Source organism: Tachypleus tridentatus, chromosome 7, assembly GCF_004210375.1.
Source record: "Tachypleus tridentatus isolate NWPU-2018 chromosome 7, ASM421037v1, whole genome shotgun sequence".
NCBI classification, from domain to species: domain Eukaryota; kingdom Metazoa; phylum Arthropoda; class Merostomata; order Xiphosura; family Limulidae; genus Tachypleus; species Tachypleus tridentatus.
In genome coordinates, this window is record NC_134831.1 from 176119287 (window position 1) to 176139887 (window position 20601).

Below are 20601 nucleotides of genomic sequence, written 5' to 3' on the forward strand. Positions count from 1 at the left end.
CTCCAAAATATGACACTAGGCCTATTTTCGGGGGATGTCTTATTTTGATATATTAAAAAAATGAAGTTACAAAGTAAAACTATTAAACTAACCATTTAAAATAAACTATTATTAAACTATTAAACTAACTGATTAATACTTAAACAAACTAATTAACTAACTATTAAACTAATTAATAAATTAATTTTTTTTTATTTCTTTCCTCTTCCTGCCACTCTTAACTAGGGCTTATTTTAAGGGTAGTGCTTATATTAAAACTATCCCCAAAAATCACACTAGGTCTTATTATCGGAGAAACACGGTAGTTGTTTCTGTCAACGATAGAGTCTGAAAATAAACTTAATATTTCAAGAACATGAAAATAAAATTACTTCGAAGCCATTTACAGAAAAGTTACATATTATTTAAACCACAGTTTTAACAAACTAAACTATTTGAAACCGTTTTTCTGATAATTTGTTTTGTTTTCTAGTATTATGTAACTGCAGATGTATGCTCTATATAAACCTAAATCTTTATTAAATTGAACTTTATAAACAAGTGTAGTTTATAAAAATATCATTTTAATACTTTGTCCGAACTACTTCCGTGTCTTCTACGTGATAACTTGTAGAAACAACTCCTCCAGAAGACGGAATAGTAACACCATTTTGTGTATTGTCCTGTTCCAAATAATAAAGCAGGCTGGAAAAATGCAAACAAATCTAAGGATTGTACACGTGGAAATCATAGTATGAAACTGAATTTCGTGTTTTTAGTTAAAGGTGGGCAATAAAAAAAATAGTGCAGGTCCAAATAATTTCTCCAAAATTCATCATCGTGTAAGTTGATTATTTGGAACACAAAAGTAATAACTTTGGAGGGAAATAAAATCACGCCAGGCGTAAAATGTTTCTCCGTGATGAACGTTTACTGTTGTAAGTTACATGAGAGTTTCGGTTTTCACTTATTTATCAATAAAATATTCAACAGATTCAGGCTTTCGGCAAGCCTACGTAACGGCCATCTAGAGAAAGTTGTGCTAGTTAACAGCACCTCTTGGTTACCATTATTTGACCTAATAGTGTCAGTTGATCATTATTTTAATAGCAATTCAAGATCCCAAAATGCGGAGTTTCAATCTGCGATAACGGGACGCGATCCTTGGATTCACGGTATGGACACGTTACCTAGCTCAACCCACTCCTTGACACTATATTTAGTATTATATTTGTAGTCACCAACTCTAAACTCTAGACTAATATACTAAATTTGATGTCTTAAAGATATATATAAATTATATAAATATTACACAAGATATTAAAATGTGTATGATGGCGTTACGCTGGCAGTCAACTCATGATGTTAGAAAAACACATAGGTTCCAAAAATCGTGGTGGTTTGCGTATGCGTGGTGCGTCACGCACCAGTTCCTTGATGGTAATCTGTAAACAACAGTCACTGGTGCTGACGTCTGGTGTCAGCAGCACCTCAGATCAGACACGAGGGGGCGTAATTGGTAAATAAACTGCCCTTGCAAATGTTTACTTTATAACTCGTATTCACGAACTGCTTATATATACGAAAGGCTGTGAGTTTCCTGTCGTATGATATACATGGAATTCCTTATGCTAATTGACAAGTGCTGGTTATTGTTACCGAAACCAACTCTGCAGTGAAAACAAGAAACACGAAAAATTATTTGCAGTATTTTTTTTAATATAAACATGTATACCCTCCCCTTACCCTAGTCTGGTCGCATGGTGAGATATATTACTAATGGTCGCGTTTACTAAAACAGGGAATCTCAAATACATTTCCTTTTACTGCTACTGAAAACACACAAAAACACTACTTTTCTTCTCTTAAAGTGCATCATATTTTTCCCCCAGAACAGTTTTTTGTCATAATCTTAGACTCACCCTCAAAAGGTTTCTACCGTCATAGTATTTGTCTCTCTCTGAATATTTTCCTTTATCCATCTTATTTTAAGTCTCTCCCACCCCAAAAAAAGGTTTTCTCATATCTGTCTAAAGTTTCTTACATTACCTTTTTGGGAAATAAAGTTCTTAATTTGTTAATGTTTGTTAAAATAATCTACCATCAATAAAATCCATTAAAGCTTGTTGAAATAATCAAAACCCAATTTCAGAGAACTTCTGCCAACTCGAATAAAACACTTTATGCAGAATTAAGTCAAAGTTTTTGTTACTATTTTCTTTCGAACAGTCCAGTTTCCAAAATGTCACAAATCATTTAGAATTAACATCTTAGTTTATTATAACCATTTATTATTTCTAGAAAAGATGATTTAATCAATCATTGCTAATGTGTAAGTTATGAACACCAGTTTATAAGTTCTGTAACCGTATTTGTTTCTGAGAAGCCCCACAATGGCGGAAGAGGTTTCCCACAAAATTTGAAGTCTTTCGGGATCAGAAAGTTAGACTGCGATGTCCAGTCCGAGGCAGTCCGCAGCCATACCTAGTATGGTATTATGACAGCCAACCAGTACTTACAACGTCCTCTCGTGTCGAAATAAGGAGACAGAGTCTCATTATTTTGGATTTCCAGCCGGAAGATGTCGGAGTCTACTCTTGTAAAGCCTTTAATGAATTTGGGGAAATCTGGCAAAACTTTACCCTTTCTTTAGCAGGCAAGTGTTCGATCACAGCGCCGAAGATAAAAAAATATATATAATATTTGTCGTTTTATTATATTAAAAATTCTCTATCGCTAATTACAATATTTTTAAAAGTATATTTTGATATTCATGACGAAATCAAGACTTCTAGTCGCCCAATATTGTTTTAAATATATATTTTTTAATTTCTTAGACAAATGGTTTTTAGTAAAAGAGGAAAATTTTTGTGAACTTCTAAACCAAAAAAAAGTGCGTGTCAATAGTTCGTGACACAACACAATACAGATTATTACGTATGGGTTAGAAAAAATCGGTTCACGTATGTGTACGTCAAATACTGAACTCCACTTCGATTGCTTGTTTCGGGAACAGTTGTAACATTTTACTGTAATTATAAACTGCTTTTAAAATGTAATTTTTTTTTACATATTTGTCTTATATTGCTTAATTTTGTTTGCGCTTTATCTAGAAGTGTCTAATACTACAAATATTCATACCATTCAAGTAACAATTTCTTTTTAGTAGACTTCATTATTGGTTATAATATCAGATTAGTACAAACTTCTACAGGTATTAAATAGAATTCACTGAAAAGTATGGACAATTAATATAAATTATAATCAGTAATGACGACAAAATCCATTTGTAGAGAAAAGTATACATGTAAATACGGCTGGTTTATGTAGAGGAGAGAACAGCGTTTCGACCTTCGATTATCGTCAGGTTCACAAAGAAAGAAAGAGGTAACTGACCGATAGCTGACCAGATGTTTGAAGGGGGTTGTGTAATTGAGAGTAGGAATGTAGAGGGCGTGCTTAGAGGTTTGATTATATTTCTTAATATAGGTATAAAGGTGTTCCTTTGTATTGGTTTATTTTGAGCTTGAGTTGTTGTATAAGTAAGACTTCTTTAGTTTTGCGTTTGTTTATATTTGTTTCTTTATTTAGTATTTGGGTGTTTTTATGGTTATGTTATGTTTATTTGATTTGCAGTGTTCGAAAACGTGTGAAGGTGACTTTTTGTGTTCTTTGAATCTGGTTCCCATTTTTCTACTTGTTTCTCCAATATAGAAGTCGTGGCAGTTATCACATTGTATTTTATAAATAATGTTGGTGTGGTGTTTGTCAGTGTAGTTTTTACATAGTATAGACCTCAGTTTTGTGTCTGGTTTTTGAATAAATTTGATATTAACTGGAATGTCATATTTTGTTACTAATTTTTTCCAAATGTTGGTTATTTGTTTGTTGATGTCAGGAATATATGGTATACAGCAGCATATGGTTTCGTGAGATATATTTACTTTAGTTGGTTGATTTTGCTTTCTGTCTAGGTGTGTGCGTATAATGTTTTCTACGGTTTGTGGAGGAAACTTATTGATGTTGATGAAGTATTGTTTTATTTTGTCTAATACGTCGTTAAATTTATCTGGTGAGCATAGTTTTATGGCTGTGTTTATTTGGTTTTTTTTAGTATGTTGAGTATTTATTTTGTTTCATGTGCTGAGTCCCAAGGAATGTATAGTCCAGTATGGGTGATTTTTCAGTGGATTTCTGTTTTAAATTGTGTATCGGTTCTTGTAATTTTGAGGTTAAGAAATGATATTTGATTGCTTTCTACCTGTTCACATGTGAAGTTAATGTTGGTATGTATAGAGTTAATGTGATTGAAAAAATTAAGTGTATGTTCTGTATATGTGAATCCCGCAATCGTGTCGTCTACATATCTGTTCCAGTATAGTGGTGGATGTAATGCTGTGTTAATTGCTTGTGTTTCAACTTGTGTCATAAAAATATTGGCTAGATACCAGGTTGCCCATGCTTAAGCCATTTGTTTGTATATAGTTATGGTTGTTGAACATGAAGTTTGTCTTCATCGTGGTGAATTCTATGAGGGTTGCTAATTGGTTGCTGGGAATGTCTATTGATGGGCTAGAGTCTCGGATATAGAGTTCTAAGGCTATCATGCAGGCTTCAGCGGTTGGGACTTCTGTAAAGAGGGATATAACATCGAAACTGGCCATTAAGGCTTTATGATTAAGTTGATTAAGATTAGACTTGAAATTAAAAGAGTCTTTGATGAATGAGCTGGCTGATGTTACATATTTAGAGAATGCCCATGCTATGTATTTGTCAAGATTGTAATTAAACGATCAGTTGTTTCACTAAAATTAAAAATGAAGGAGTTTTATTGTTATCACTACGTTTTACAGAAGTTTCACCGAGTGAATCAGTGAGAGAAACTGTCACAGTACCGAATCTCCAATCCGGTGAAAGAAGTATGTGATTTTTATTTAGGTTTATAAATTATATGTACATAGATGAAAATCTCTTTATTTTTATGTTTATGTATTCGCATATTTGATGAAATACTTTTTAGTGAGAATAGGTAATGTTTTATAACTTCGATATAAAGTAAGTTCTGTGGGAAATGATCATTTTAAATGAAGCTAATAATTAAAAAAATACTGTAATGTGTTTTATCTCATTCTTGACAAGAGTATTTACTCACTAATCTACTTTCTTAACGGAATTGCAACTGTTAACATCAATAATTTAAAAGGAATATTCACTGTAAGACAAGATTATAAAATAGCTGTTATGATATAGAAAATATATAGTACTTATTAAGTGTCATAGATTGTATAGTGTGTGTAGGTATTAAAATGTTGTCAGTCAGTGAAACTGTTATCTTATTATACATGCGTTCTACTTCCAAGGTTCACCGTTTTTTACTGATCCAAAAGGACTGTTGAACTATTTTATTGTCGTGCCAGCTGGAAAAAGTGTCACACTCTCTTGTCCTGCAGATGGATTTCCTAAACCAACTATAACATGGAAGAAAAACTCCAAACCAATTGTTCGTTTTATTGGTAAAAAGGTTAGCTGCTGTTATATGTGCCACCTCTTTTGTTTTTTATCCCGTAATATACAAGTAACTAGCTATAATTGCTTACTGGTAAAGTTTTATTTTGTATTTCATCTTTTTTTTTAAATTTCGATATCTACACATAGATTTTTGTTTGTTTTTTTTTAATTTCGCACAAAGCTACTCGAGGGCTATCTGTAGTGTAAGACTAGAGGGAAGGCAGCTAGTCATCACCACCCACCGTCAACTCTTGGGCTACTCTTTTACCAACGAAAAGTGGAATTGACCGTCACATTATAACGCCCCCACGGCTGGGAGGGCGAGCATGGTTGGCCCGACTCGGGCGCGAACCCGCGACCCTCAGATTACGAAGTGCACGCCTTAACGCGCTAGGCCATGCCAGGCTCTACAGATAGACTCATTCTCAGAAAACAAGAAATAACAAATTACTAGCTTCTGTTAAAGCATATGTTAAGTAAGTAGTAGCATGTTTTGAAGAATAACTCTTTGTACAGTAATGTTTATGTCTGTTTTTAATAAGTGTGATACCCAGTTTGTGCCTTCGTTGCTGGTAATTCAAGGCTGGCCCTAAATTTGTCGTTGGCAAAAGTAACTCAGAAGATAATTACCCCAGATGGCATTTAATACAATTTTCACTGTATATTTTCTTGATTAATATTAATATAAATTGAATATATTAATAATAAGCAAATTACTAAAACAGTAAATAAGCAAAATATAATAGAAGAATCTACAGACATGATTTATTCCTTTGGTCAGATTTTAAAGTATTTTGGTTTTATTTGAAGAAAAAAAAAGATACAGAAGCTCTTGTGAGTTTTTAAGTCTAGTCTACAGGCTGAAGTGGCTTACAGAAGTGTCCAAGAAGTGAGAACTTACGAGGTTCTATTCCTTGCTAACTTTGGGGGTTTAAAACATAAGTAAATGTTCTTAATTCGGAAATTAATAGTTTATTATTATTATTTTGTCTCAAAGTCTGTGGGTCTTATCACTGTATAGATTATATACAAAGGCTGGAACATGACAATGGATATTGTTGGGCTTGATGATAGAGGGAACTATTCTTGTTTGGTGGAGAACTCCGAGGGCAAAATCAACTGGACTTTTGAAGTTCATGTTAGAGGTATGATTAGAATACTTCTATTCATCTAAGAAATCTTATTCTTTAAAATTAAAATAATCCTATAAATTACTAATATTTTCTTATGTTCTAACTTTTCAGTTGAATTTACGTCCCCTGTGGTTCATATTCTTACAAAGTTTTTTCTGCATATGTAATAATATAGAATTAAAAACTGTTGATTTTTGTATCGTAATTGCCCTAGATTTGTAATATTATAAACTCGAATTTAGTTTTTTTTTATTTTGCTAATTTTTAAACACTTGCAATGTTCTAACTTGGACACTAATGTTTTTGTTTTGATAATTGCAATGCATTTGTAACAATATAAAATAAAAACTATGATTTTTTCTTCTTCTATATGTCATACATTCTAAACCAAGTAGGGAAAGTGTTAACCAGACTTGGGTAATAATAATTTAAGATGAAATGTTCTTGAACGATATTTGTATAACAAAGATACGAAACACTTTTTTTCTGACCAGAACGTTTAACACGGAGACCTATCATCCGAGACGGCTATCCCTCTAATCAAACAGTGTATGTAGGACAACAGGCAAGATTTGAATGCCGCTTTTATAGTGATCTTCACCCGCACGTACGGTGGTTGAAATATTATATGGTAAACGGGTCTTATACAGATCATGATGGTAGCCCTCATGTTCGTGTTGTTGAGGTTTGTTTGTGTTTCTGTCCCTAATTAATTGCAGAATCAATTAAAAAGGATATTAACACCTTGTAATCGCCTTGTTTCAATTATCTAACTTACACCCGACAAGTACAGACTTTTCTTTTTACAAGCCTTTTGTGTGGCACCTTGTCAGATACTTTCTGAAAATCCAGATACACAAATCCTATACCTTTACTCTCATCTACATATGCAGTAACCTTTTCAAAGAATATCAAAAGAATTGTAAGACAAGATTTTTCCCTTAGCGAAACTATATTGACTATCTGATGAAATGTTAACTTTTATTAAATGACTTTCCAAAACTACTCCTACAAGTAATGTAAGACTAATGGGTCTATATTTACTGGGACAATTTTTATCACTTACTTTAGTAAGAGGAGTCACATTAGCTAACTTCCAATCCTCTGGTATTTCTACTATTCAAGGACTGACAAAAAATATTAGTAAATGGCTCACCTATCCATTCTCCATCCTCCTTCCTAACCATTTGGGAAATATCTGGTTCAAATGCTTTATCATACTTTAAATTTCCCAATGTTTTCTTAACCAACTAGAATTAATGCAGCCATCTTGTTTGATCTTGTTTCCATTTATAAACTGTTCAAGATGTGGAATTTTAAATCTTTGTCAAGCAAAATTTAATAATCCAGCCATATCATAATTATGAGATACCACACTTCTTTTATCATCCCTCAAGGACCCTACTCACATTTTAACATTCTGTTTACCCTTAATGTATTTAAATAAATTCTTACTGTTAATATTTACATTTTCAGTCAAACTTTTCTCATACATCCTTTCTAATCTCTTAATTTATTGTTTCATCAGTTATTGATATTCTATAATTTTCTAAGTCTCCTGTCATGCCAGTCAATTTAAAGTTCTTAAATTTATAATGCTTTTCTTTAATTTTATCTCTTAAACTCTTTGCGAGCCAACCTGGGTTTTTATTTGCAACTACCATTTTCTTTCTGTGAGGAATTTATTTATTGTGAATATTTAAAAATTTCCTACATCTGCCTAGTGTCTCCAAACAACTCAGTTGTACAAATTATAACAGATAATTCTTGTTGCATCCCTTCCAAATTAACGTTTTCAAACTTGTGACCAAAATCTTCTTATTTTTTATCTTCACATGCAGGAAAACCTGGAACCTAAAAAAAACATGAACACTTGCACCCAGATGTTCCCCAGTTTTTACCTTCTCAATTATTATCGTATTTGGTATTAACAATAAATCTGAAATAGCATTGTTTCAATTAATTCTGGGCATTATACCTGACAAAATTATGTTATTTTCTTTCCCTTTAAGTGTTTTAATCAACCTTTGTACTTATTAATTAGTTCTTCTGACTTATCTTTTCTCACATAAGCCACTACATGCACAACAGAAACTTCACCTCTGCTAGCTCCCTTTATTATATCTCCTGTTCTGTCTGTTATATCCTCCACCTGGGTATCATCTGATTCTTTTCTCCCTACTTACCCTCATTACCACTAAGTGACCCTACTTTTACTCTAATAGCACTCTTTCTAACTTCCTGAAAGTCATTGTTAGCTGATGTATTTCTTGTATGTAAAAGTTTAAGTTCTTGATGAAATCCTGCTACCATTTCCTACAGTCTACAGTTATCATTATCTGTTGTCTTTACTTTAACTAGAATAGCCTACAACCTATAAACTCTGTCTGAAAGTTGCCACATTTTCATCATATGCCAGTCCTGAGCTTCTAAATAAAACACTCTCTTTGCACCCATTACACCTAACAAACTGTGAATGCTTAACCCCTACACTAGTTTTTACCATTGTATTTATACTTATAGCCTCAAAATAAATACTCAGTAATAAATATTAGTAACCTATTGTTAACACTCACCATTAAAACTAACTTTCACATATCAGTTATGCTATTTTTTATCATTACTTTGTCTCTAAACTACACTAATAAAGTTTATATTTAGTTATATAGAACTCATAACTTAATAATTTAATTATTCAAACACCAAGATACAGTAAACTAGTTTCTAGTTGTTATTTATTTAGTAAAACAATGTATTTATCCTGTTTTACGATTTACCAGTAAGATGAAATATCCCAAGCCTAAATTACCTCTAAAGTACTAAGTCTATTTTACGGTTGTAGTAGAATTTAGACCACTAAACTTTAAGTTCAGACTTGGACTGTGTTCTTTTTATTTACCAAAATTACTGTATCTAGTTATTATTTACCCTAAATTGCTATAAATTATAATATTAATATTGAATAATTTTCATAAATCCATAAAAGTATAAAAGCTTGGCTTCCCACTTCAGTCTCTAAGATTAATTTTTAACTGTTTTCTGAAGAGAAGAGAGATAAAAAAAATTGGTTTTATATTATCTTTTAATTAAAAAAATTACATTATTTTTTTTTTTAAATGAGTGAATAGACATATTTGCCAGAGCATTGTAAAGTATTAACTATTGTTAATCTGTTGTAGCTTGTGTCATGGTTTAAGTTATTAGTTCTCTCAGGTAACAAACAAGTATAGAATTATTGTGGAAACAGGGTTAAGTGAAGGTTTATTTTATTATTAAAATGATGCTTTAACATAAATTATAATTAACTTGCATGCTTCCATACCAAGCTGGCTCATTATGGTAAGTAACATTGTTATAATTGTTGTTACACACAAATAAACTGTTGTTGTAAGTCACAAGGTTTGAATATTTTTTATTTTATGGTCACGAATTATTTTATGTATAATGAAAATTATACCAATAAAGTTTAAAACCTGTCTTTTTAAGCTGTTTATTAAATGTTCATAATCTTGCTTTGATACATAAAGTACTTGTATGGATCAAGGAAAAATAAGATGGATTACTCTGTGTTGACGAGAAATCCACTTTAAGTAAAAGTATATCTCAGGACGGCTGGTATGGGTATTAAAACTTTTATTAAAATAAAGTAGAGAACAATGTTTTAACCTGAAGATGACCTGAGAAGGTTGAAATGTTATTCTCTACTTTATTAGTAAAAGTGTTAATACCCATACCAAATCCTGAGATACAAAATGGGTTACATTTTTAATGTTACCAAGTTAATTCCTGTAATTTTAAATTGAAATAAATGGTAAAATCAATTCTATTTGAGTTAATGTTGAACCAAAATATAATGTAAGAAGTTATATTGCTATCAAACTATTTTTGTTCTGTTTGTTAAATAATACAGTGCAACATTTTTGTTGTAAGTAAGAAATACTTTCCATAATTATAATCAGAGGTTGTTCATCTGACCCTTCTGTACATTACAGAGTAACATTCAGAATGCCACAGATCCCCAACTGTTAATAATTAATAATGTGACAAAGGAACACGAAGGCTGGTATGCTTGTCTTGCCTGGAACACCATAGGGTTGTCTAACAGAACTGTTTGGCTCTCTGTTCTAGAAGGTAGTTATACCAGTTTTTTCTGAATTAAAACTTTATTATTTACAGCCACTTCTAACCCTACTACTGCTCTTGTTGTGTCTTATCTATAAACAACATTAACCATTTTTAGAACTTATAATAAAAACATAAACAGATTATTTCCAACATTAAATACTTTTCCATTCAATGAAAATTTCAAAAACTTTCCTTACTGTATGGGTGTGACAGGGTCTAGTAAATACAGCCATAAACTTAAACAGCTTCACTGGTGATGGTTTAAGAGTGCTATTTCTTGGACTAAATTCTGTTCCTACTTGAGACAGGTACTCCAAAATGGCATCAGTGTTTCTACCCAAGAAAATACTGAACACTTTATACCTCCCATCACTTCAGGAATTGTGCCCCCAAGTTCAAAAACCCATGATTTGTCTTAAGATGATGCCTAATTAAAGAATAATCAAGCCTTCAGTAAATCAAAGAAACAGACCCTGCCTTGTTACATGCCAATAAGAGAGATGATAAGTTCCTGTCAAACCGACGTCACTGTTGGCAGAAGATAGAAAAATTGTTAACAGACAGTTAACCAAAAAAACATACCTTATGATGAAACTTGACAGACAAGTACACTAACTAACGAACTTTGGAACATGAAAAATAAACATAATACTTCTTCACAAAGCACCATCTATACATGTTTATTATAGTCAATTAATTCAGATATTTGTAAAGAACAGAGTGTATAAGTTATTTATATTGTTACACAAACATCAGGGTTGTGGTTCTTGAATTTATATATAAATTTCAGTCTTTGTTTTTAATTATGTACTTATTTGTTTTTGCAATTTCTATATGGTTAATAACTTTAAGCACCAGATGTCAGTACTGATAGAGCTGTTTCTTAGACACCTGCTGTTAAAAAGTATTTCACACTTAAACAATTGTATGTTATTCAGTATACTGTAGCCCAATAGACTCCAGTAAGAGGCTGAAATTAAAAAAAACTTATTTAACATAGAGAACAGTCCATGCCTGTTTTTGTATAGTAGCAGTTACTGTTGTTGTCTGTATTATTTATAACACTACCATTACTGTGTTTGTTGTTAGTATAATTTGTTTGTAACACTACTACTACTGTTGTTGTTAGTATTGTGTATTTGCAACGCTACTGCTGTTGTTAGTATTATTTATTTGTAACACTACTACTACTGTTGTTGTTAGTATTGATTATTTGTAACACTACTGCTGTTGTTAGTATTATTTATTTGTAACACTACTACTACTGTTGTTGTTAGGATTGATTATTTGTAACACTACTGCTGTTGTTAGTATTATTTATTTGTAACACTACTACTACTGTTGTTGTTAGTATTGATTATTTGTAACACTACTGCTGTTGTTAGTATTATTTATTTGTAACACTACTACTACTGTTGTTGTTAGTATTGATTATTTGTAACACTACTAGTGTTGTTGTTGGTATTTATTTGTAACACTACTTGTGTTGTTGGTGGTATTATTTATTTGTAACACTACTACTACTGTTGTTGTTAGTACTGATTATTTGTAACACTACTAGTGTTGCTAGTATTATTTATTTGTAACATTACTGCTGTTGTTAGTATTATTTATTTGTAACACTACTACTACTGTTGTTGTTAGTATTGATTATTTCTAACACTACTAGTGTTGCTAGTATTATTTATTTGTAACACTACTGCTGTTGTTAGTATTATTTATATGTAACACTACTACTACTGTTGTTGTTAGTATTGATTATTTGTAACACTACTAGTGTTGTTGTTGGTATTTATTTGTAACACTACTTGTGTTATTGGTGGTATTATTTATTTGTAACACTACTACTACTGTTGTTGTTAGTACTGATTATTTGTAATACTACTAGTGTTGCTAGTATTATTTATTTGTAACATTACTGCTGTTGTTAGTATTATTTATTTGTAACACTACTACTACTGTTGTTGTTAGTATTGATTATTTCTAACACTACTAGTGTTGCTAGTATTATTTATTTGTAACACTACTGCTGTTGTTAGTATTATTTATTTGTAACACTACTACTACTGTTGTTGTTAGTATTGATTATTTGTAACACTACTAGTGTTGCTAGTATTATTTATTTGTAACATTACTGCTGTTGTTAGTATTATTTATTTGTAACACTACTACTACTGTTGTTGTTAATATTGATTATTTCTAACACTACTAGTGTTGCTAGTATTATTTATTTGTAACACTACTGCTATTGTTAGTATTATTTATTTGTAACTTTTGTCATTTAATTTAATATATATATAATATGTTTGAGAATAACAGAAGATATATTTAAATATATAATATTTTATTTAATATATGAATAAACAAGGACTGAACTTAATCATATAGTAAATCTGAGTATTTGATGTTTCATAACATAAGTAGTTAGAACACTTTATTTTATGAGTATTTACAATTCTGTGTTTATACCTGTTATTACTTGTAACAAATGTTCTTACTGATTTTTTTAAAACCAGTTTCTGATGAAGTGGGTGAAAGCACTGGAGTAAAAGTTTCCTCATTTCCATGGGTTGTCTTTGTGGTTGTACTCACGGGTGTGCTGGTGTTAATCTTACTGGGTGTTATATTGTGTCGACATCAACTTACCAAACAACAGAAGAACAAGATCAACCTGCTTACAACAGAGAATCACATTATCATCAAGAAGAAGGTTATCTTGGAGAGGCCTGTAAGTACCAAGATGTTGTCGTTAGCAAGGGTCATTAGAGAGGCCTGTAAGTACCAGGATGTTGTTGTTAGCAAGTGTCATTAGAGAGGCTTGTAAGTACCAGGATGTTGTCGTTAGCAATGGTCATTAGAGAGGCCTATAAGTACCAAGATGTTGTCATTAGCAAGGGTCATTAGAGAGGCCTGTAAGTACCAGGATGTTGTCGTTAGCAAGTGTCATTAGAGAGGCCTGTAAGTACCAGGATGTTGTCGTAAGCAATGGTCATTAGAGAGGCCTATAAGTACCAGGATGTTGTCGTAAGCAATGGTCATTAGAGAGGCCTATAAGTACCAAGATGTTGTCGTTAGCAAGGGTCATTAGAGAGGCCTGTAAGTACCAGGAAGTTGTCATTAGCAAGGGTCATTAGAGAGGCCTATAAGTACCAGGTTGTTGCCCTTAGCAAGGGTCATTAGAGAGGTCTGTAAGTTACTGGACCTCATTGTAGTAAGAACCACCATATTATTGGTGAAATTGACTTAGCTCTGATTTATATTGAAGCTTGAGTTAAGAACTATATTTAGGGTAATAGCATTGTAGAAGAAAGGTGTAATTTATATAGTGAATCCCTCTGTAAAGTGGATAGCTTAGTGGGTAACTGTGATTCATGTAATGCATATATAGTAATAATTTCTGTACTCTTTCTATAGTCAGTTATCTTGTATCTGAAATTGCTAGTCTGGTTATCATGAGCACGTTAGCTAAGTTTGTTTCTTATATGTTCAACTTGTTAATAATAAGCACCATAGTTTGTAAAGAATGTTAATGCTCACATAGCTGTAGTATTTACTGTTCCTTCTCTGACTTGTTAAACTGCCTTAATCAAATTGCAAGTGAAAATCTTGTAGGAACCTGGCCTCTTGGAACAGTCTGTGGCACCCCTTGTAAAGATTGATGTGACTCAGGGATATCCATCACCAGATAAGAGCTCAGTATCTGAGTACGAAATTCCTCCAGACCCACTTTGGGAGTTCCCTCGAGAAAGGTTATATTTGTATTTGTTTCTTCATAACAGTTTAGATAGATCTAAGCCTCATTAAAGTTTTACTTACTAATTTTATATGTGAATTTGTGTGATATATTGAATACAGGCTACTTTATAGATTCCATGTGAGGAATATTACTGGTACCGAGATGTTTAGAACATCAGTGTTCTCGTAGCTATTGATTTAACTTTATGAGACCAGCTATGGCACTGGATTGAAACATAATTCATCTTTGGTTGTAACTTTAGTTACTAGATTTTGGATTTTCCATAAGATTTTTATCTAATCTTTTGACTTTGTGTTTCACGAATAAAATCATATTTAATTGTTTAAAGTGGACACTTTAATATATCAACAGGTTAAATAGAACATTTACACAAAGGCTTGAAGATAGTTGAGTTCACTCTATCATAAACAGGAATTCTTTTCTTTAAAATTAATAAACTAAACTAAACTAAACTAACGTGGCAGGGGTTCAGTTTAGAGAGAGAGAAATCAGAAGAGTTCTCTCTCCAACTGGGGTGTTCAGGAACCTTGTGGTTCCTCTTCGTCCCCTTTCGTGGATTGTTATTAAGATTAAGTGGTGTTTTTTTTTATTATTATTATTTTAATAAATTAATTATCGTTATTATTCTTGACTTTTTGGGTGGAGGATGTCTCTCTAAATGTTGTTTTGGGTGGAGGCAAAGGCAGCAGTGGAAAGAAAGGCCGGGACCTGTCCCGAAAGGAAAAAGTTAGGCAGATGTGAACATGAATGTAATTCATTCAAATCCAGATCAACTCAAACGGCACGATTCAGGGTCTGGCAAAAGAGTTGCCCGGGCTGGGATCTAGAAATCCAATGCCCAAAGATTTTGATGTGGGGGGAAACGGGAGCGCCCCGAGAAAACCCACTTTCACACGACAGGCGCTGAAAGTTTTGCCTGTCGTGTGCCCTGTACCTGAAAAAAGGAATTCATGTTAATAACATGGATTTTATTTATTTAGATTCTTTGAATTGTGATTCTTGAAATATGTTGTAAGGTGATATGTATTTTGTTGGTGCACTTGATAATTTGTGTAGTGATGCCGTTAGTTTGTTTCTATTTTCTGCTTTTAGATAATATTTGAGAGAAAGTTCTGTTATTCTATCTCTTATAGTTGGTAAATTACTAATTTAGTGTAGATAATTTGTTGGCGTAAATGATGGTAAACTGAATGCGGATTTTAATATTCTGTTTTGTTGCACTTGGATTTTTTTTAGTGTGTTGTATGACATATTGTATGTTACTTGACATCCGTACTCTATTAGTGGACCGATTAAGCCTTGTATATTTGTATAATGTTGTTCGGTGCGCATTTCGATTGTTTACCAGTTATAGTCTTTAGATATGAAATCCTTTTTCTGATTGATGAGTGTATATTGTTTATGTGTTTTTTCCATGTTAGTTTTGTGTCGAAAGTGACGCCAAGGAATGTGATGTTTTTGCTCATGTTAATGGTTGTGTTTCCAAGTGATAGTTTTATTTTTTCTAGATTTTTTCTTTGCTTCTTTAGTTTTCTATAGAAGGTGATTGCTTGTGTTTTTGTCGGATTTAACACGACCCTCCACTTGTTGCTCCATGTTGAGACGTTGTTTAGTGATTCTTGTACGCGAGACATGGCCATTGCTGGGTTTCTGGAGGTGCTCCAGATTGCGATGTCGTCTGCGTATTGTGAATTGTGTGTGTATGTTAGATTTGGAAAAGGTATGTCACTGACGAAAATTATGTATAGAAGTGGAGAGAGGACTGATCCTTGGGGAACTCCTGCCGTTATATTAAATAATTTGGATATGGTTTTATTGACTTTTACTTGTGCTGTTCTATTGGTTAAGAAATTTGAAATCCATTTGACTATCGCGGGATTTATTTGTAGGTGATTTAGTTTGTATATGATGGCGTTGTGCCAAACGCTGTCGAATGCTTTTTTGACATCTAGGAATACCCCGATGGTTACTTGATTGTTGTTGTAAGCTTTGTAGATTGATTCGGTGAGTCGTGTGAGGTGATCTGTTGTTTGTCTATTTTTTCTGGAGGCATTTTGAGATTCTGGAAGGATGTTGTTTGATTCGCAAAAATGGAGGAGACGGTTGGAGATAATTCTCTCCATCAGTTTGCCAAGGCAGCTTAACAGACTGATGGGGCGGAAATTATCTGGATTTGTTCTATTAGTTTGTTTCTTGGGGATCGTTGTTATGATGGCTTTTTTCCACGTGTCAGGGTAATACCCGGTCGCTAGTGAAATGTTCATGATGTTTGTGAGGTGTTGTAGTAGGAGTGTGGAACTTTTTTTCAGAATAATATTAGGTATTTGGTCATGTCCGGGGGAAGTGTTCTTCAAGTTTTTGATATTAATCTTTAGTTCGGATATGGTTATTTTTCTATTGATTGAATTTGAGTATGCTTCTAGTGTCTCGCCGGGGAATCCTGGTGAGAATGAAGCTTGGTTTGTATTTATGAAGTTGTTGACATGGTGTTGGTGTTGTGTGTCGAAATCTACTGAGTTTAAATCGCTAAAGGAGGATTTTTAAAATTAATGTAACTGTTATGTGTTTATATGGTTGTAGCTCTACTTTCAACAGTAACCTTTCCTCACATGAATACAAGACACCTTAATTTATCTAACGTGTTTGTCTAAAAACAGAATTTCTTTCAAATTTAAAAAAAAAACTCGGTAACAGATAAAATCCTCTATTTGTTTAAGACATCTGGCAGTTTATTTGATATATATATATATTGTATTTGTAACACTTAGCATATGTCACATATAATGTTTTCACTTGCTGATAAATGTAACTAAAGTTATTTGCAGACGTTATGAAAGAACAGGTTGTAAAAATCACAAATTGTGTCTGAGATGTAAGACGCTGTGGATACATTTTAGATTTGAATATTTTGTTTGTACTCATGGTTGTCTTGTTAATTTCAGATTGGTCCTAGGAAAGACTCTCGGTGAGGGAGCTTTTGGTCAAGTGAGAATAGGGGAGGCATATGGTTTGACTGACAAAGAAGGTCCAACCGTTGTGGCTGTGAAGATGTTAAAAGGTACTTGATTGGCTGGTTCTGTCATTATAGAAACTCTGATTTGAAACATTTTAAAATTACAGTGTGGTTATTGGTTATCATCCAAGCAAGATGTGTTTGGAATCACTAAATAACATACTGATATTTATGTATTATTGTACTTTATTTGGTCAGATTGTGTGTGAATGTAACATGTTAAATAATAATGAGTCTATATCATGTTAATGTGGACAGAGAAACTAATGAATTGTTAAGAATAGTTTGCATGAAGTATGTCATAAAAGTGACAGTCAATTTCTACCATTCAGTCAACCATAGAATGTACCATAAGAATACCAGTCAAGGCCCATTATTAAGTTAAATTTGAGGTGTGTATAAGAGTGACAGTCAAGTCCCACTGTTAAGTTAAACATGGGGTGTGTTACAGGGTGCTCCAAAAAAAAAAACATACTTATGTAGGGCTGTTGAGGGTATATTACAGTTGAAATGCTCTCTGTATTTGTTGCAAACTACTATGGGTGACTGAAAGATGTTCAACCATTTGTCTTTGCTCCAAAGTCAATTTCAATGCGATTTCAGTCATTTACAAGGGAAAGAAAAAAATTCTTGAAAGTGTTAACATTTTTTGAAGCACCCTGTATAAGAGTTATAGTCAAGTTCCTCCATTCAGTTAAACATGGGGTGTGCTATAAAAGTGACAGTCAAGACTCAGTATTCAGTTGGACAAGACTAGTTCAAGTGTTGGTGGTGGATACTTCTGACTAGCTACTTTGTTTCCAAGACTTGTGATGAAAATTAATATATTTATTGCATGTTTATGAGCAATAAATGCTAATGTAATTATTACATTTTTTTTTAATTCCAAGACGCCCACATCGACCAGGAGCTGGCTGACCTAGTGTCAGAGATGGAAGTCATGAAGATGATTGGGAAACACATGAACATCATCAACCTCTTAGGTTGTTGCACACAGGATGGTAGGTGGAGTTGTTTTTAATAACATCTGGTCTCCTTACCTCTGAAATACAAATGTTGAAGCAGTGAAACTTTGTGGTTTTACAATTTGTTTGAACATGTTTTTAAATGTGTAAGAAATGGAAGGAGGAATTTGTCATGATGTATTTGTAAGATGTACATGAAATACTAGTATACTTAAATTTGAGATTCTTTAACTTGTTTATATTAATTTAAAATTTTAAATCTATCTAGGACCACTTTATGTTATTGTGGAATATGCCCCTAATGGAAACTTAAGAGACTTTTTAAGAGCTCATAGGCCTAGCTCAGGATACGAACAGGCCATTGGTACTGACTTGAAGCCAAAGACTTTAACTCAGAAAGATTTGATTTCATTTGCTTACCAAGTGGCTCGAGGAATGGAATACTTAGTTTCAAGAAAGGTATGAAAACTGCTGGGTAACAATTTTTTTCATATATAACCACTGTTTTTGTAGCAAAGAACTAAATGGTTAACATAGCTACACTGTGAATCTGAGGGTTCATGGTTTATATCCCATAGCCACAAAAATGAACTCTGCATTTACATTAAGAGTGATAATCAGGTTCCATATCCAGTTACACAAGAATAGTCTAAGCATTAGTGTAGATACATTTGTCTGACATCTCCTTGTAGTATATAGTTAAAAATTAAGGACAGCTGTGTGAAAACAAACCTGGCTTAACTTCACATGTAAATTCTCAAAACAGACGTTATTATAATAACAGTATAACATTTTATCATTATGTTATGCTAATGTGTTACAGATTCATAAAGAATTTGAATCAACAGCTGCTCTTGTTGAATAGCATAAAACAACTTTTTCTTTTGCCTTTCTAAAGTCTACCATTATACTAGTTATGTACCTTAAAAAGATCCCATAGTCATCCAGTGATTTAGGAGGTGAGGGGATTAGGTTCTTAGTGTGGTCTTTAGAATTACATAAAATTAAAAGTGAATCAACTGATGGAGAATAACTTCTTTAAACATACAAAAATTTCATATTGATATTCTGACTATTTTAACAAGAGAAACTCCATTGTTGTCATGATAAGTAAACCTTAGTTTTTAACAATTCCTTGGTTATCAAAACTGAAAGCTAGAATGTTTCAGATGTCATTTTAGTTTTAATGATTCTTACTATTTATTAATAATGTATATTTCAGTGTATCCATCGTGACTTGGCAGCACGTAACGTACTCGTTACGGAAGACAAAGTGATGAAAATAGCTGACTTTGGTTTGGCTCGAGACATACACAACATTGATTACTATAAGAAGACCACTGACGTAAGTTTTGAATTGTTAAAAAATAGCAAGATTTTAAAATGTTAAGCTGTCATTATTTAAGTGTTATAGTTCATACAATTGGAAATCTAATGGCAAAACATAGTTACTTTTGCATTTTTTTGGTTGTTAAATAATTTAACCATTTCATTCTTAGGGCCGGCTTCCAGTAAAATGGATGGCACCAGAAGCATTATTTGACAGAGTGTATACAAGCCAGAGTGATGTGTAAGTTTTGTATTACTTCAAATATAGCTTTTAGAAATCTTTTCACAAGGTTTGTTTATCTAATTCATGTTGAAAAATACAAGACTTACTCATAACTACAATGGTCGTTTTCTTCAATCAGATTTTATTTTACAATGGGAGTAGGTGTGGCGAGTGTGCCAGATTGTGATTCTGAGGATTCATGGTTAGAGTTTTTGCCTTGAAAACGTTCCCTCAATTTGGGACCATGAGTACATTGTAAAAGGCAGATAACAAGTTGTCTAGCTAATTCAATCTAGTTAAAGATTAGCGTGGAAAGCTCTGGTGTGAATTGCTGAAACTAACAATTTTCCCCTCCGTTACAAACCTCTTTGAAGAGATGTCCTCCTAGTGAAGCTAGTATTCTCTAAATTGATCTCTGCTAAATTATATATACCCAGGATACAGATTTCAACTATTGTAAGGCTGGATAGGATAATTCTTATCTCTATTAGATGCTTTTCAGCAGGAGTAACACTGATGGTGTTACATCTTATTTTAATCATGGAAGTTTAGAGAAGAGGTGTGTAGAA

General features: G+C 32.6%; 1 protein-coding gene across 3 annotated transcripts in view; it reads left to right on the forward strand.

Moving 5' to 3' along the window:
• LOC143257337 (fibroblast growth factor receptor 3-like) overlaps positions 1–20601 on the forward strand; it is a 55211-nt gene that overhangs the window by 29855 nt on the left and 4755 nt on the right. For all 3 annotated transcript variants that reach the window (XM_076515855.1, XM_076515856.1, XM_076515857.1), the window contains 13 exons: positions 2366–2635; positions 4833–4898; positions 5340–5500; positions 6509–6632; positions 7115–7305; positions 10613–10751; positions 13262–13473; positions 14358–14494; positions 17445–17560; positions 18406–18516; positions 18749–18939; positions 19703–19825; positions 19980–20050. In XM_076515855.1, the coding sequence (XP_076371970.1) occupies positions 2366–2635; positions 4833–4898; positions 5340–5500; positions 6509–6632; positions 7115–7305; positions 10613–10751; positions 13262–13473; positions 14358–14494; positions 17445–17560; positions 18406–18516; positions 18749–18939; positions 19703–19825; positions 19980–20050 (1912 nt within the window). The remainder of the gene's footprint in view (positions 1–2365; positions 2636–4832; positions 4899–5339; positions 5501–6508; positions 6633–7114; positions 7306–10612; positions 10752–13261; positions 13474–14357; positions 14495–17444; positions 17561–18405; positions 18517–18748; positions 18940–19702; positions 19826–19979; positions 20051–20601) is intronic.